This window comes from Ictalurus furcatus, chromosome 29 (assembly GCF_023375685.1).
Source record: "Ictalurus furcatus strain D&B chromosome 29, Billie_1.0, whole genome shotgun sequence".
NCBI lineage: Eukaryota > Metazoa > Chordata > Actinopteri > Siluriformes > Ictaluridae > Ictalurus > Ictalurus furcatus.
Genome location: NC_071283.1, coordinates 14,035,390 through 14,054,626, shown reverse-complemented (window position 1 = coordinate 14,054,626; position 19,237 = coordinate 14,035,390). Strand labels below are relative to the sequence as shown.

Genomic DNA, 19,237 nt, shown 5'->3' with positions numbered 1-19,237 from the left:
CGAACCCCAGCTCCCCAACACAACCAATCGAACCCCAGCTCCCCAACACAACCAATCGAACCCCAGCTCCCCAACACAACCAATCGAACCCCAGCTCCCCAACACAACCAATCGAACCCCAGCTCCCCGATCCCAAACATAACCAATCAAACCCCACCTCCCCAACACAACCAATCGAACCCCAGCTCCCTGATCCCAAACATAACCAATCGAACCCCAGCTCCCCAGCACAACCAATCGAACCGCAGTTCCCGCCCCTAACGTCAATGCAACAAACTGAACCACATTTACAGTCCCCAGTGTAACCATTACCATAAAAGTCATCTGTAAAAGTACGGCGTGTAATCCGTGTCAGACTGCTGTGTTGTAAGAGGAATAAAACAATTCAGTGTGACGCTATAAAAAAGTCATCTTGATTAAAACTGTGTGGTAGTAATAGGAACTCCGCTTCCTCATATCACTCTTTTGTCGATTATTCTCCTATAGCATGACACGGTGCTCTATCCTTCCGCATTTTTACTCATTTCCTCAGCACCAGATGGTTTGCAGGAAGAAACCATCAAGAGCAGGAGTAACACAATAACCACGGGGAAGATAAAAACACGGGTTAATCCAGCTCTGTGCTACACCGACAGCTGCTGCAGAGCTTCTCAACCTCAACGGTAGTAGTGTATTATACTGGACAGGTGTGGTTTTTAGATCGGTCCGGTTTTGTCTCTTGCATCCGTTTGGATGTTTGCAGGTTTTCAAACGGCAGAAAGGAACGGTGATCCGCTGTGCTCGATCAGAAGTCCCAGAGGAAGTTTGGGCATGTGCAGAAGGAATGTGACATGTTAAAATCTCCTACATGTCTGAACAGACACCCGAAAAAAAAAAAAAACAACAAAAAAAAACGCCCAAGGCTGCCAACTCAGCCGATACGTCCAGACACGCCTCGCCTCAGCCATTGTTGATCAAAGAGGAAAGCGAGGACGTTGTAAAGCAGTGCCCTTTTTTTTTTTGTACAGATGACTCACGGTTTAGGATGTGAAGGCTGATGTCACCAGACTGTGTGTTGCCATAGCAGTCAGCGGGATCAAGGTCAAAACAGTCTCTTTAAGACTATGAATGGCCTCTTATCTGGGAAGACGGAGGCACAAAAACAGGACAAACACAAAGAGGGCGGGGCCGCTGAGAAAGCCAGCATGACTGAATCATTGTTGAAATAGAATGAGCTTGGCCAAGAAAAGACGGAGAAAGAAAGAAAGAAAGAAAGAAAGCAATTGCGCTTAAACATGCCGACGAGGCCCAGTAGTCCGGGCAAACCGGTAGGAGATGTTTGTTTATCGGACTCACGGACTCGGAAACACTCGAGTACAAGCGGCTGTCGTGACACGATGTTGTGACGGTTGAACGGACTTCCGGAAATTTCCTCGTTTCGCCTGAATCGGACGAAGCTTCTAGGAAAAGCACCGAGCACAAACGAGACGCGATATGAGACTGGAAATGAACAGATACATCCCGCCTCGTTTTATCACACGGACACCAGAGGTTTTATCCGTAAAGCTGGAGACGAACAAACGAACGCGTGAAACGCCGCACTCAGGAGGCACGCTTTCTCCGTTTAGTGTCCGTTTCAGCTCTCTGCGAGCTCTGCCTTTAATGGAGTTTTGTGGGCGTGGCTAAACGTAACGCAGAAGTGTTTCCGTAACGTTTGGGGTTAAACGGTTTACCCCTACCTTTCCTTTTCTTTTCCCAATTCGTCTACAACAAGATGAAATAAATTCTGGGCGTCGTTTTCCATCCGTCATGAACGATAACGTATTTCCGTTACAGCTGAACAGAAAGTCCGTCACTCTCAATCAATTTTTCGTCGGACAGTAAACACGGCAATCGCAACTGAGTGTTTAAAATCTCACGCTAAAGGACACTTGGGTCATGTTATGTAGGAAAAAAAATACGTCATACATTTCATATTTTCAGTTATTTTCAATTATGTCTACAGTTAGGCATTAAATAAATATATATATATATATAAATAAGACGAGCCAAGTTTGTGTCCTAGAAGGGATTTTTAGATTAGTTATTATTATTATTATTATTATTATTATTATTATATAATTAGTATGATTAGGATTTGATTGAGTTGATTGAAATGCTTGAGCTTGAATAACTCATTCACACACCGACACGGTGTTTTCATTCCCCTCCAACGCATCCAGAACTTTCTGGAGGTCCAGTCACGGATTTATCCCCGTCTTTCCACGTTCGTCTGTCTCGCACGCTCCAGACTCGAACCCCGTGACTCAAAACGCTCTTGAACTACCGTCCCTATACATCATTTCTCACTCCAGTCAGGAAGTACAGGTACACCACTGAGAAGATCCCCGTAAACCCCCGGTTCCTGGAAACTCCACCCCACCGCCCCACCCCACCGCCTTCCCCGCCCCCTTCCTCTGAATAAAGCACCTGACCGATCAGGTTACAGAGTCAACATGTGTGAGCGAGAGCGCGAAAGAGACACCAGCATCGCCGACGGAGCTGAAGAACGCTGACGCGTGCCATCCTGTTGCCATGGAAACACTGCATTCAGAATCATTTACAGTTATTCCATTACAGGACGACTTCAAAATAACCAAGAACTCGGAATAAAGCCCTTAAAGAACCTGACTGCACACGAGGACGTGAGGAACGGATGGAATTACGACGAGTAGTTAAACCTTTAACTTCTTTTCATTTTAGTCCCATTCTGAATTTTATATATAAGGAAAAAATTAGCTTTCGAACATCTTTTATGCAAATACATATCTATCTATATCCTCATTTATCCTGCACCTGATGACACGGCAAAACAAACCGCCATTTTCTTTACACACGCCTCGAAGACTCGCTACACAGACAAAAAAAAAAAAAGACCACATCCCATAATAAACGTGTAGGATATATGAGAACACGAAAACGAAAGAAAAAATAAAAAAGTGTGTGAAGCGCTCAGACCTCTCCTGCTTCAGTGCATACTCCAGCATCTTGATCCTCCTCACCAGGTCCTTCTTCAGGTTCTCCTGGCCTTTTCTCTCGCCATGAAGGAAGGCAACCTGGGCCTGGAGAGAGAGAGAGAGAGAGAGAGAGAGAGAGAGAGAGAGAGAGAGAAACCAATGCCCGTCTTTAGTCGCTCTTTAAATGAACTCCAGGGTGTGTCCTTGGCTGCACTACTTTCACGCAGGGCTGGGAGATATGACTATTTATAACAATTCTGATATTATATTAGGTCATAATACACTTTTCTGAGATACTGTAGATATCATTATATCGTTTTATTTGATTTTTATGTTTAAAAAAACCCAAAAAAAACCACTGACTAGCTGGAGAGGAGATAAAACATTTCAATAATAATAATAAAATAAAATGATTTAACATCTAAAATGAAAAAATTATTTTCCATTTTTTTGAATAAATTGTGCTTGTCCACCAGGGGGCGCTCGGCAAATCAGCTGCGGTCCGTCGTTTTGTCGCTATTTCAATCGTGAAGCGAGTCGTGCTGTATTTAAAGTACCGCACTTGGTTAACCTTCTTGTCCAGGTATCAGGTGGGTGGAGCTAAAAAATAGTGCAGACCACTGATTGGTTAAATGGAGTCGAGAACCGAAAAAGTCCTGACTAGCGTCTCGACTGTCCGGGCGCAAAAACCCAAAAGGTTTATCGAGACGCGCGGTTTCATCTCATAACCCGGGTCATCTGTTGTTTGTGTTGTTGTTTTTTGTTTTTTTTTTTGTCAGCGTCTGGTTTGATTTTACATTTCTTCTCGTTTCACGATCAGAGTACAACCCCAAGCTATTTTACGGTGTTTAACACGTTCGCACACGATGCTCGGGAGCTGAGAATTTATTCGCTTCCACAAATCCCAAACGTATCCTCGCTCGATCGATTTATACACGCCAGATGTTTATCAGACGGATAAACCTTCTAGGTGAACAAGCCGAGCCGGACGAGCGCGAGACCGTAACGTCACTCTCCCACGCTTCCCCTCGCGCACGCCCCAGACACAAACGACTCTCACACGAGCTTCAAATTCACATTTTAAATAACACGGTCGTCTTCCCTCCCACTCGCTCGCTCGCTCGGCCCGTCTGTGCAACCAACGATCAGACGAGGCCTCGTCGAGACGCTCGGGACGCACCAAGAACTTCTCCGTTTCACTTTTTAAAAATTCAGGATTTGTGGAACTGGGATGAGAACCGAGCAGAACCGAGCAGAACCGAGCAGAACCCCGACCGAGACGTAGATCAGAAGGCGTTTTTTTGGCGAGTCTCGATGTGAAGAGGAGGGGGAAGTAAAAAAAAAGAAAAGGGACAGACGGGTGTGCTGAAAACCTTCAAGCGTAATTCATCAGTAATCTCCGAGCGCTCGGGTTCAGCGGCGTTCGGTGTGAACAGTGCTCTCTCAGTGCTCGCGGTCACGTATAAAGCCGGGTGAAGAATGCCTCCACACGAGCCGAGGACAGGACGCGTTCTATTCCAGGAAGACACTGACTGCATTATTGAGGGAAAGTGTATAAGGGGCTCTCAGTCTCTCGTTTTTCTCCATCCGTCCATCTCTCCCGAGCCAACTCGGCGCCCAGCGGCGATTTAAACCAGTTCACGGACATCGCTACACGCTTTCTCACCTCACACTGCACTAGTCTGGGCGTACCCGTCTTTACTTCGCTACCGGGTACCAAACAATGTTTGCTTTGGAGCAAGATGGAGTCGGAATATTGGCAAAAGGTTCAGTTCGCAGCAGCTGGCGTCAAATAAACGAGATTACGTGACGTGACGTGACGTGACGTGTTTGCTGAAGAGAAACGTTTGCGGTTGGTTGGTTGGTTCTTCTTGTGAAAGTTGCCGGTTCTTGTCCACATCTTTTACGCCACGGAAACTCGCCAACAAGGTTAATAGTTAATGCTGTGGAGTACTTCCTGTTATCACTCGTCATCACTACCTACTCCAACAGCTGTAGATAGTCACTCTTATACTCTCTCTGCAAATTAATAATAATAATAATAATAATAATAAACAGCTTGTGTAGCGTCCGGCGTACGAGTCCCTGTGAACGATCTGTTACTATAGAAACGATAACGTATTAGAACCCCTGAAAACTGCTTCAGAGATCATGTGACTTTTTTTCGTTCGCCGTATCGAACAGTAAAGGAAACCGAGACGAAAAACGGCAAACGCAGACCGGACCGGTCTAATCTAATCTGATCTTTCCTCTTACACAAGTACGCACTCGTACTATTTCCACACCTTCCTCACCTTTAAAACGCTCGACCCATGTCAGATCAGGGGCAGCGCACCGCAGGGTGTGAGGACTTCTCTAGTTACACCGGCGTCACACACACACACACTCTGATATCCTGCCAAGCGATACAACCTCGCACTCATTCCTGACAAAAGAACAACCCTCACATTTACAATGCAAAACCAGCGGCTCCGCAGACACACTAGTGCGCTAGAGCCCCGATGCCTGGGTTCGAGAAACAGCCGAGAGGATTCCAGGCATTCCGGCGTCCGGGCCGTCACCGAGTGAGACGTGTGGGTGCGTTTATAAAAAAAGAAAAGAAAAGCCTGTGGCCTGGCGTTCGAGTCGGGAAAACAAAGCGACCGTTATTGACACTCGCCATGCTGTGTGCTTTCAGGAACCGCACGAAACTAAACGCGGGAAACGTTTTATGCGGTTTGCCTGTTCGTTTCCACGACGACGACGGCGTTTCAAAAACGGGTTTGAAAGTGCGAGTTTTTGTAATGACGAGGATCTGTGAAAACGATGACGTGATGCGCACGTGTATTAGGTGTTCGGTCTGTCGGCGTGCGCGCGAGGACTTCACAACCACGCTGGCGGAGTACAGGTGGAAACCGTGCGGATTTACTGCGTCGCTACGACGACCGGCGGAGACGCGTTCGTTACGTACGCCGCGTTGTTACCCCACGTCTACACCGACGGAGCGCATTCACAACCTCATCGTCCGCTCTCTACGGGTCTGCTTGAGTAAATCTGTATCCTTTTACCGCTGATGAAACACAGAACGCAGACGGACCGCCAGCGCCTCACCGCGTGATCCGTACTCGGCGCAGCGACGGTCAGTTATTATTACTTAACCACGCACTCTTTCCATTTTTTTCGGTATTTAAAAACGAACGAGCTTTGTTCACAGGATTCAGACCTGGAGCCGGTGTGAGTAACTGGACACGGAACCGTTTTTGTTCTCCACGTCGATCAGAAAGCCTTGAAATCGTTTCGAGAAACGTGAACGTTACTGCGCTTTCTATCCAGAAAAACCGCCACTCCACCGTTTCTACTTGTGTCTGTTTATAGTGCGGTCTCGTCCGGATCGCTACGGCGGACACGCTGACGTGAACGCTTAAGCGACGTCGCCAACTACTGGCCTGGAGTGTGTAATACACGATACGTTTCAGTCGTGTGCGTGGATCCGTGTGAACGGGGATCGTCTTGACGACGTCGACGTCTGTACGTGAAACATCTCAGAATCTCGAAGGATTAAAACGTCTCGGGTTTTAGTGCGTCGTCGTCGTCGTCGTGTAAACGTACCCACGGACTGACCGGTTCTTCGTCAAGCCCTGGTTTGAGGAGGACGGCAGCTTCCTGGAGACCCAAACTTTGACTACGACGGGTGGTACATCTTGGCAAAAAGCCAGAACTACCCCTCGTTACTGAATGGTAGCTTCCGTGAGGCTACTACTCGACTCCCAGGTGGTAGGCCGTGGCGGTCAGAAGCGAAAGGGAAATAAAACTTGGAAATCATCATCAGAAAATACAGAGAAATACAGCAGCGTGCAGAACTCCGGAAATCTGAGTCATCCTCCTTCTCACTTCAGACAAGTCCTTGATGTACCACCCCCCTCCCCCTCCCCCTCCCCGGATCTGGCAAACACTCGGTCACGCTGCCGAGTGTAGCGGTGATGAATCATCCTCGGGGTGCGAGGGTGTCATTCAGCGCTCTCGACTCGAGGGAGGAAAGAACATTCCTTCTGCACAGTGTCGAGCTCCTCGCTTCAGAGCGCTCGCACTCCCACGCCCACCGAACCTGCGCTGCATCTCATCCGGCATTCCAGTACGGCATGGCGAGCACGCGCAGCCACATTCCTTCAGCGTTCCTTTCCTTATCCGGCCATCCAACGATTATCGCGCCGTACTTCATCCACAACACGGGGAAGTGCGAGCTCAACAGAACTGACGTAGTTTTACGGAGGGGATTTTCACGCTTGCCCCATCCACGCTCGTGCTAACGTTTATTCATTCTTAAACGGTATATGTGCTCGAGAACCTCGTTTTTCTGCATGAATTACACTGAAATGACGCTCACTATAAAGGTCAAAGTCGAACAAACGCTTCCCTAAACTCATCCGATTGGCCCTTACTGAGAAACCAATCAGAATCGGGCATTTTCCAGGTGAGACGTCATTTCCGCTCTATCACTAGCATGCTATTTTGAATCTCACGTTATTTTCCAGGAGATGAAACCGGTCTGATAAACGGGACCGACAAAATCCACTGGATCGGACATCTGAGAAATAAAAGAACAAATACGACCCGATCCTGTAACAAAAAGATTGATTTGTTTACGTGATCGTGTATGTGTAGCTTTGCTAGCTAAAGTCATGTGTTTAGCTACGTGTTTATTTTCCTGTTTTGAAACTGCTTCATCATTTCAAAACAAAACTAAAAATTTTTTTTTTAGACGAGATCAACGAGTATGGAGATGAGCTGATCCTCAAGGCTTCCGTGCCGTCTGATTCTAGCGTCTGATTTTCCTACGCGTTAACGTTAAGTATAAGGTCAAACCGGTTGACGGTAGGTAAACCTCGCTAACGCTAACGCAGCAGTGAGACGTCACACTTATCGGTCGAACCGTTCGGACGTCGTTCAGCTCGTGTGGTGATTCATCCAGCTCATTTCCTCATCCAGCCCTGCTTCATGATTAGGATCCTGTGGCGTGACCAAACCGTGGTTCCCCTGCACCCGGAGGGATCTGGGTCCCGCTCTCCTGTCCTACCACAGCTGAAATAATCCTCGAGCGGTCCAACCGTTACGACCGTCTTGAAATAAGATTCGATTTTATTCCCACTACACTACACTACACCACACCACACTCGAGATTTCTAAGTCTGACCCGCGAGGCACGATTCTGGCCTACGTTCTTTTCGGAGAAAACGAACCGGCTGCGTGTTACGAACCAGGAGCGGGTTTCCGGTACAATCTGGATTAGAGAGAAGTGGGAAGAGAGGGACGGAGGACGGAGGCCGTGTCCGTGCACTACAGCTAGCGCTCGCATGGAGATTCACGGCAGTGTCGGATAAGAGAGCGCAGCTGTTCCACGCGCTCAGAGGCACAAGGCTAAAAATGAACACAGCTGGAAACGGAAGCTCCGCTCGCATCCGAGATCCTGATCCGAGTTTATTTTCTAGCCAGAAAGAGGAATCAAAGCTAACGGATCGGTTTCCTGTTCTCTCTCTCTCTCTCTCTCACACACACACACACACACACACACACACACACTTACTTCCAGAAGCTTCCTTGTCCTTTGTAAAAATTACTGCTAGAATAAATGGGGGGGGTGTTTAATTTTTGCTGAGAGATCATTATAAGGCCTGATTGATCAAAGTGGGTTTTTATTCGTAAATTGTCCGCAGGCACGTACACAAACTGTGGTGTTCACGTAAAAAAATTATAATAAATAAATAAATAAATAACTAAGCCAGATAGATCCTTCGAGAAGTTCCGTATAAGGAGACTCGGTCACGCAAACCTCGATTAATCAACTTCAAATCGCGAGAGGTTTTATATACGGGTTACGTTACCGTAACGTTTAAATCAGGGCAGAAAGTAATAGCACCCTAGAAAAGGGATTAGGAGGTGGTGCGTGTCTGATTTTGATCCGTTCAGAGTGATGCTTAAACGTCTGTTACGAGGTTACGGCGGCGCTCCTTCACCAGCCTCTCGCTCTCTCTCTCTCTCTCGCTCTCTGTCTGTCTGTCTCGAAAAGGAAGCGTTTACATTTTTAGGTCGTTCGGTTTACGCGTTCATCCAGAGCGACTTATATTCATCACATTTACACAGCTGAGGAGTTCGGGGTCTTAACCCTTGCTCACAGGACTAGTGGAAGTGGCGGCTCAGTGGTGCTGGGATTTGAACTCACGACCTTCTGACCAGAAGTCGACGTCTTAAGCGCGGAGATCCATGTTAACCGGTTCCCAGAAACGTTAATATATCGGTTCTGCTCGGAGACGGAGGAGTCACCGTTTCGATAAGACAATGAAAAAACACAACTAGGATGAACAGGATAAAAACTTATGAGACGACACGACGGCAGTTCTCTCTGCTTCACACGCCCGGCCGGCACGAGAGCCGATCTGGTTACAGGCTTCGATTTCGGCTCGGCGTGTCCGACACGTGAGGATGTCCGAGAGGTCGCGACCGCACGTCGTTTTTCCACGAGGTCACGCCTCGCCTACGAGCAGCGGGCCGGCCGACGAGTCATCCCCACGTCACCGTGTACGCTCCAGAAAGGCTGGGAAAAAAAAACGAACTAATCTCCGCTTACAGAAAACATTTCCATTTTCCACTCAGACCTCGCCTGACGCGGCCGTGTCTTACGTAACGCGCGTGTTCACGTCTCAGCACCTGCTGCTACACGCACATGTGCTGCGGGAGCTCAACCGGCAGGTCTGGTCTGAGCGACGAGATCAGTGACTTCCTGAGGATGGAGTGTGGAGTTACACACACGCACACACACACCACGGACGTGTCTGTCAGCCTTCTCGGATTTCAGCTTGCGAAGCAGGTTTTCCCGGAGAGAGTGCTGCGTTAGTAATATGGATCTCGCTGCACGGCTGAGGCGTATTAGTCCTCGTTTGGTGCGGGGGGGGGGGGGAGCACGCAAATAAACAAATATTCGGATATTAATCTGAATTTGGTAATAATCTGATTATACCGGAGTCATGTAAACACCTCGATCCGATTAGCCCCGATTCAGATTAACGATATTCCGATTCCCAGCCCTGGAACGTACCGGTTTCAACCGGAAAACGTCTTGCACGTACACACCTTACTCAGAAAATCTACTGAAAGGAGGTATACGCGCACGCTCGGTTCGCAGGGAATTGTGGGTACGATACAATACACACCCGCAACACTGTTACAGAAAACTAATCAACACTTTCGGATGGTTTCTATAGTAACGGGTGATTCACAAGGACTCGTGTAGTGGACGGTTTAACAATAAAACAGGTTTATTTCTTTCTTTCTTTTTAAAAGACGTGGTATAAGAGGAATAAAACACTTTGGGGAAAACTTCCGGGTGATGATTTTCCGAGCGCAGCGCGACGCGGAGTGTTCATTACAGGATGTCGAGTCGTTTATTACAGCATGTTTATAGGACAAAAGCGAAGCAGATACGAACCCGCACTGATGAGGACATTCTTCACATTCCTCAGACGGAAAAAAAAAAGCAAAAAAAAAACCACACCCCTCGATTACTCGGTCAGAACCGGGTTCTACGTGCATGGGAGCAGCTACGGGAAGATGAGGAACGCAGCAGAAAACAACCTCGAGTTAGCTTTATCGATGCGTTGAAAGACCATCAGGACAAAACTAACGCGCTTCTAATGTAGTGTACTTCGAACTCCGGTAGCTTGAGTGCTTAGTGTTTAAAAAAAAAAACAGCATCATTGGAATTATGGGATGCGTTTCTTCATGCATCAGAGGAGCGTTCAGGAAATTCCGGGCAGCAAAAAGCCGAGCAGGACGTCCATCATCGTCCCGTCTGACAACACCACTGCTGTACAACGTACACGTGTGTGTGTGTGTGTGTGTGTGTGGACTCCAGGAAAGGCAGAGCAGCAGGAAACAGGAAGTATGGCACTGAAAAGAGCGTGAGCCGGACAGGACTGGAGGAAACCAGAAAGTAGCCGAGTGCGATTTCCCCTGAACGTTACGCATCGTGGATTCAGTGCACATGAAATAAAACGTCTCACGATTCGAAAGCGTGTATCGAGGAGTCTGAAGTGAATGTATAAACACGATTACACACACACACACACACACACACACACACACACACACACACACACACACACACACACGGCTCTTCCATTAGTCACTCAGACACATTATGGCTGAAGCACAAGGCTAGAAGTAATGCATCTGTTTCTCGTTCAATTCTTTTTCTCTTTAAAGAAAGTAATTCGAACAAGCCTCGTGTAAATCTGAACGACCTGTTGGAATCATCAACTTCGCCAATTTGTTTCCATGGTAACAAGCAGCTGAATCACTATATCACTAACGCATCCGGCGAGTTTCCACTGCTGCGATCTGTAAGCTGTCACGTTCACTTTAGCTCCACCCCCTCCACAACTCCGACAGCCAATAAGAGCAGAGATCATTATCATAGAACATTATACCTGCATTATAAATCCTGTACTCTAATATTCTGAGATACCGGAGTGTTGATTTTTCCGTGAGCCGTAATCATCGAGATTAAAACCAAAAAAAAAAGGGCTTGAAATATTTCAGTGTGTGTGTAATGAATCTGAAAGCTCCACTTTTTTAATTAAATTGCAGGGGATGAACTTTTCCAGGATATTCCAGTTTTTTGAGATGCGCCTGTAGTAACGCAGAAGTAAAAACATTCTGCCTAAAGCCGGAGGAAGAGATTTCGACTCGAGGTTTGCGTTGTTGGAAGCCCCTCCCTCCAAGGGAAAACTCAAGAAACCGGGTAACAGACGTCTCTCCGTCACTTTCACACCTTTTCGCCACCGGTCCCTTGGTTCATTTAACAGGTTTCCCAGGCAAAAGGAAAGAAAAAAAAAGCAAAACAAAGACCAATACTCCAAATCCAAACCCTACATATTGTGTTTTAAAACCTAAAACTAACTAATCCCACTCGCTCGTAGAGAAGCTCTGACTAATCCCACTCGCTCGTATAGAAGCTCTGAGTAATCCCACTCGCTCGTATACAAGCTCTAACTAATCCCACTCGCTCGTATACAAGCTCTAACTAATCCCACTCGCTCGTAGAGGAGCTCTGACTAATCCCACTCGCTCGTAGAGGAGCTCTGACTAATCCCACTCGCTCGTATAGAAGCTCGAACTAATCCCACTCGCTCGTAGAGGAGCTCTGACTAATCCCACTCGCTCGTCTAGAAGCTCTGACTAATCCCACTCGCTCGTCTAGAAGCTCTGACTAATCCCACTCGCTCGTCTAGAAGCTCTGACTAATCCCACATCTCGTCTAGAAGCTCTGACTAATCCCACACACTCGTATAGAAGCTCTAACTAATCCCACACACTCGTATAGAAGCTCTAACTAATCCCACACACTCGTATAGAAGCTCTGACTAACCCGACTCACTCGTCGAGAAGCTCTGACTAATCCCACTCACTCTTGAAGACATTCTGACTAATCCCACACACTCCCAAACAAACTCTGCCCAATTCCACCTGCACCAGCAGTTCTTTTTTGGTTGTACCTGCCCACAGTATTTTCTACTGAATGCAGGGGTTTCAATTTGAAAATACAAAAACACCGCCTTTTTCGGTTAGCTCCTTCATCAATTTAAGTATACCGCTGACTTTACAGCTAAACAATAACAAGTGGATGCCCTCCTGCCGCCCGCCCACACACACACAGAGAGAAAGAAAGCTAGAGCACATTTCAGAAACTGGAGTGCTTCTTGTGGTTTACTATGAGAGGAAGAGGGTTGGAGGAAATGTTCAAACGTTGACTGCCGCTCGTTTTTGGCGCCACGATGGTATCGGCTAATCAGCGGCGAGCTTTCAGCTGCATTCTGCATTTCCGGTTTTGCTCAGCAAAGAGAGATGCACCATGCATACATGCCCACATTAAAGTGTATGTACACACACACACACACACACACACACACACACACACCTGTCTTTCAGCATCCACTGTGGCATAATTTAAAAAAGTAACAAACTCAACATATTTCAAACACACACACACACACACACACACACACACCACAATCACTAGCATCAGCATTGTGTTTACATAATGGACGCTCCTGGTGAAATGGAGAAGTGGTGCAACGACGTGACACAACAATTATTTGCTGGAACATTTTAGCTGCTTGTGCACTCAACACCGGTCCTCGCAGTGCCTCAGATAAAGCTGACCACTCACACCAACCACTCCCGTACGTCAGGGGTCACTACTCAGAGTCTGCGCTTCAGACTGAAAAGACGCATGTCTGAAAGGAATCACGGCTGGTCGCTAGCGAGGGCGTGGGAACTGGGAGGCAGAGAGACTGGAAACGCCGAGGCTGAACTGTACATGTTGGAACCACTCCTTAATTCCTTAATTCTCACGGCGTGGAGTCTCCCGAGCGCTTCTTCTTCCAAAGCCTACCAACATGGCGTTCCACAAAACACCTTCACCCCCGACGCCAAGACCACCAAAGATCTCAAAGACCTCAGGAAATCTAAAAGCAGCAGACACTCGACAATCTACATCGACGGGACTGAAGAAGAGCGTGTCTCCAGCTTCAGGTTTCTGGATGTGCACATCTCTGAGGATCTATCCTGGCACCACAACACTTCAATTCTGGTTAGGAAGCCGTAACAGTGTCTTTACTTCCTTAGGAGACTGAAGAAAGTTCATCTGTCTCCCAAGAACAAGTTTCTATCACTGCACCACAGAGCGCATCCTGACCGACTCCATCGCAGAGTGGTACGGCAGTTCCACGATGTCTGAAAGAAAAGCCCTGCAAAAGGGTGGTGAAAACCACCCAACACGTCACTGGTGCCCAACTCCCATCCACTGAGCACCTCACCACAGCAGATGTCTGCGTAGAGCATGCAACATCATCAGGGACTCCTCCAATCCCCGGCACAAACTCTTCAACCCCGTTCCATCCAGGAACAGCTACTATATGCACTTCGGGTAGATGCTAAACTGCATTTCATTGCAGAGTAGCTGTTGTATCCACCCATCTATCCACCTATCTATCCATCCATCTAGCCACCTATCCATACATCCATCTACCCACCAATCCATCTATCCATCCATCCACCTACCTAGCCACCTATCCATACATCTATTCATCTATCCATCCATCCATCTATCTATCCATCAATCCATCCATCTAGCCACCTATCTATCCACCCACCTATCCATACATCCATCTAGCCACCAATCCATCTATCCATCCACCTACCTAGCCACCTATCCATACATCTATTCATCTATCCATCCATACATCTAGCCACCTATCCATCCATCTATCCATCAATCCATCTAGCCACCTACCCATCCATCTATCTATCCACCCACACATCCATCTAGCCACCAATCCATCCATCCATCCACCCACCTAGCCACCTATCCATCCATCCATCTAGCCACCTATACATCCATCCATCCATCAATCCATCCACCCATCTAGCCACCTACCCATCCATCTATCCACCCACACATCCATCTATCCATCCATCCACCCACCTAGCCACCTATCCATCCATCCATCCATCCATCCATCTAGCCACCTATCCATCCATCCATCCACCCATCAATCCATCCATCAATCCATCCATCAATCCATCCACACATCTAGCCACCTACCCATCCATCCACCTATCTACCACCGATCCATCTATCTATAATTCGAGCATTATTCTCAGAGGAAGCACCATGATGCTCGTCAACTTCAAGCGATTGCTGGTTTTCTTCCAACCATAACAGCCGATCAACAACCTCTTGCTATCTTATTCTTCCCACCTACACCTCCCACTCGCAGGTATTTTTACCTCGTTTTCTCAAAAGAAAGCAGCCTCAGAACACCAAAGAGTTCCCAAGCAGCGATTAACACCTTGTGCGGTACTAAACCAAGGGCAAGCCTTGAGATGTCGCTACAGAGAATATTCAGATAACGTTATGGTCACATTACGTACGTTTAAGAAGCATCGACGTCCTTTGAAGTGCAATGACAAGCGACAAGAAGATCATATCACGACTCTCCGAGTTCTACAAAACATGCCACGTATCACGGAGTATAGGTTCGTCCACAAACTGCCAGCCAAACTGTGGTTTGTATTTTTTTTTTTTTAACAAATTTTAACACTGAAAAGGAGGAAAAAAATCCTACATAATTACGGTATTTTAATTTTCTTTAAGTAAAATTTCTTGGTTGTGATGATACGGGGGGGGGGGGGGGTATGGGGGAGGTTCCAAAACCACAACGTACACACCACATACGAACTCTTACACACCAACTTGCAAGCAGGCGTAAGTAAAATAAATAAATAAATAAACAAACAAACAAATAAATACCAACTTCTGATCAGGGTTTTTTTGTTGGTGAGATCAGTTATGATATCATCATCATCATCATCATCATACTGTCCAAACCTAACACACAAAAACACGCGCACACGTATATACCGTATAAAGTATTTCCCAAGATGCACCAGTGCAGTCAGTCTGAAAACACAATCTGCACCGTTGAAGCGAACGAGTGAAACCTGGGAAGCTTTAGAAAACAACGACACACACACGTGATGAGACGATGGAGTCTGTGGTTTAAACAGCTACGAGGATGATTATACGCAGCTAATATCAGATATTTAAACGTAAGGGACGCTGTGAAGTCAGTACAAACATCTATTCCTTCACTGGCCACGCAGCTTGTCCTGTTACCGAAAAACCACAAAGCGCCAACTCGGGAAAACACACAGTTACAGCTGCTTTACCTCCGACTGTTACTGGAGACTCCTTCCATAAAATGTTAAATAAGCGTTCAAACGCCTGTGAACGAGATGATAACCTATCAGAATTATCGCATTGATATAAACTTCAGCTGCACTACTGTCAGAGCTGCTGTTACAGAAAATGAATTCACACCTTCTAGACCTTAGAAGTTATATTTAAACTACACGTTTCTTGACAAACAAAAGACGTGAGGAAAAGGAGAAAAAAAAATCAAATAAATAAAACAACACACCTCACGTTTATAGTTACGAGTCCTAACTCTCCTATTATTCAGTCTCAAACCGCCAAGTGTAAGGTCCTTGTGTCAGTTTTTAAATGAAATATCACGATAATATTGTAAACCGTGATAAAAGTTGAACTAAATATCGTGACAGAACATCGATTACTGACAAAGCAAAAAAACAAATCTCCATTCATTCAGTCTGCAAATCACCAAATTAAACCTTCCAGCATTAAAGACGTGAATACAGCAGTCCTAATCTAATATTTAGATGCGAATAACTTAATGTGAATATATATCTCAGAATAATGTACATAAAATATCGGCGTATGTTTTTTTTTATATATATATATATATAAATGTCTGAGGTAAGGAGAAAATCTGCTAGCAAGTGAACAGCTAGCTCTCTCTCTCTGTCTAGAGCGAATTTATTATTATTTTTTAAACAATAAATACTATATATTAAGAGTCATTTCTTCAATAAAGACGTTATCTGGCGTTACTTTAAATATTGTTTTATTTAAACACGTTACAAGTTAATTTGCTCATTTAAACCGAGGGAAACCAAGCGTGATTAGCCCTGCTCGGTCATTCGTGAGTTTTCTTGCTAGCGCACACTGACCACTTCTGTTTATTTTCTTACATTTTATTGATATTAAAACACCTAAACAATGTGTATCACAGAGTGACACGGAGTGTGCATAAAAAGGATTATTATTTTTTCAGTTTTGTGGACATTCGTGTAGCGGTGGTTTGGTATGTTAGCTATGTCATGCTAACGTTATAGCTGTATACTAGCTCTACCAGCTTTAGTCCGGGTTGCCAGATTGAATTACAACAGAACCACCACTGATTATTAGATTTAAAAAAAATAAATAAATCTGCAATACTCATTATACAATCTATAAATATATAAATACACAGCATAAACAACACAAATGTACTTCTTGTATCCTAGGATATTTGTACATTATCATTCTTTTATTTAAAAAAAAACCGCTATCACAGTCAGGGATTCCACCCAACCTGGCAACAGGTTGCTCTGTACCTTGTTAGCTTAGCCGCAGGAATGTCAACAGGAAGCGAAATGTAGCGAATAATTCTACTAATCTCAGGCTAATCTAACAAATATTACTTCTAATACTGATACTACTTAATAATAATAATAATAATAATAAAAGTCGACATTTTCAGCATTGCTATCCTTCTTATTTTTTTTCCGCCTAAACCATCCAAAGCTAACGCAAATGCTAGCGTGCTAACTCATTTACCATATACAGGTCAAAATAATTTATTAATTTACTCATACATATATACACACACACACACACACACACACACACACACAATATATATATATTATATATATATATATATATATATATATATATATATTATATATATATATATATATATATATATATATATATAATTATTATTTTTATTATTTTACAACAATTTTTTTCAGACCGAATGCACAGTGTAATGATACTTAAATAAATAAATAAATACATTCAGATAATAATAATAATAGTAACAAATAGGTGGAGCGAACAAATCAAGCATTTAAACTAATATAAAAATTATTTATAAATATTTTGTGCAAATTTCTATTTTTTTTAAATTATAAAAATACTTAAAGCACGAGCGTTATGGTTCTACAGTAAACAATTGGAATTAATATAAAAATGATTTATAAATATGTTGTGCAAATAATAATAATAATAATAATAATAATAATACATAAAGCACGAGCTGTTTAAGGTTCTAGAATAAACCTAGGTCGAATAAATGTATATAAAAAAAATACATGACGAAAACCCCTAGACTGCTGTTTTATCGTTTAGAAAAAAATGACGTTATTTATTTATTATTTTAAAAATGTTAGATTGAGACCAGCCTGCTGTGATGATGAACTGAACACTGAATAAATACAGGAATGTGTAGAGATGCAGTTAATGTTCTTTTTTTTTAGTAGTAGAATAAGCGCGCGCGCGCGTGTGTGTATGTATGTGTATGTGTATATGTATGTGTGTGTGTCTCAGACCTGCAGCTCGGCTCTCTCCAGGTCCCACTGTGCTCTCTCCAGCTCGAAGCGGGCCCACTCGTGATGGAGGAAGTGCAGGATGCCCGGGATGCTGTACTGCGCCCTGCCCGCCTCCGCGCCGCTCCCATCGGCCACAGCACTCTTCGCTGCTCCGCCGCTCTGCAGCACCGAGTTATTGTTGTTGTTGAAGAACACACCGGGCCCTGCATGCTCGTCCATGGCGTGGCCGCGGGTCTCTTCGACCAAAAAAAATTCCCTCCCAACAACACAAAACCCCCCTCTCTCAATCTACTCTCTCTCCTTCTCTCGCTTTCTCTCTTTCTCCGGTTAAAACGGCGTGTTTTTCAGCGGCTCTGCTTTTGTCTCAGCTCCTCTCCAGCCGACTCATGTCTCTCTGACAGCCAGCTGTCACTCAGTGACGCTAAAGGCACGGGAAGCCACGCCCACAAAACCACACACCGGAAGTGCACGTGCACTCATCATGGGATTTGTAGTTCTCCGTAAACCTGAGCTTTGTAATACCTTATTATTGGCCTACAAAAACCAATGATTTCTATTTTTTGTGTACAATTTCTCATTGAACCCTTTCATGCTTACTTTCCACACAGTTTAAGGCTCTTTCTTATGTTTTAGGTTCAACACAAACGTGTAGAACATAAACTTTTACTTTTTAAACAGGTCATATTTAGACAGAATATAATCATTATAATTCATACATCATGCAGTTTTAAGTATGTGTTAATAAATTATGCATGAAAGCATAATAATTAACATGGAAGCAAAAAATTTTTTTTTAATTTTAAAAGCAGTTTTCTAAATTTCTAATATTGAAATACATCATGCTGAAAACCACACCGTCTGTACAGATTTATTTTACTTTATTTTAGATTTTAATTAACCTCATTGAAATTGAAATTTGTATATTTTTTTGGTGTTTTGAGATTTTAAAATCAAGGTTTTTAGAAAAAATATCTATATTCAAACAATACAATAAGACAATAAAACCTTAATAATGTGATGTAATAACTAATTTAATTACAAACTCGATTCTGACCGAATGGAAAATGCGAATAAAAACAAAGAGGAGTGATGTGTAAATGTACTTTATAACTTTATAATGTATAAAGACAAGGTATTTGATGTTCTATCTAATCAACTGCATAGTTTTTTTTTTGAAGGTAAACGTTTATTTTGAAATCCATGTATGCGAC

General features: G+C 44.5%; 1 protein-coding gene across 2 annotated transcripts in view; it reads right to left on the bottom strand.

Annotated features, from left to right (window-relative positions):
* LOC128604171 (striatin-like) overlaps positions 1–18,389 on the bottom strand; it is a 31,506-nt gene extending 13,117 nt beyond the window's left edge. For both annotated transcript variants that reach the window (XM_053619059.1, XM_053619060.1), the window contains exons 1-2: positions 18,027–18,389; positions 2,977–3,080 (exon numbers count right to left, since the gene is read on the bottom strand). In XM_053619059.1, the coding sequence (XP_053475034.1) occupies positions 2,977–3,080; positions 18,027–18,245 (323 nt within the window). In that variant the 5' untranslated portion in view covers positions 18,246–18,389. The remainder of the gene's footprint in view (positions 1–2,976; positions 3,081–18,026) is intronic.
* Between the last annotated feature and the right edge of the window lie 848 nt (positions 18,390–19,237).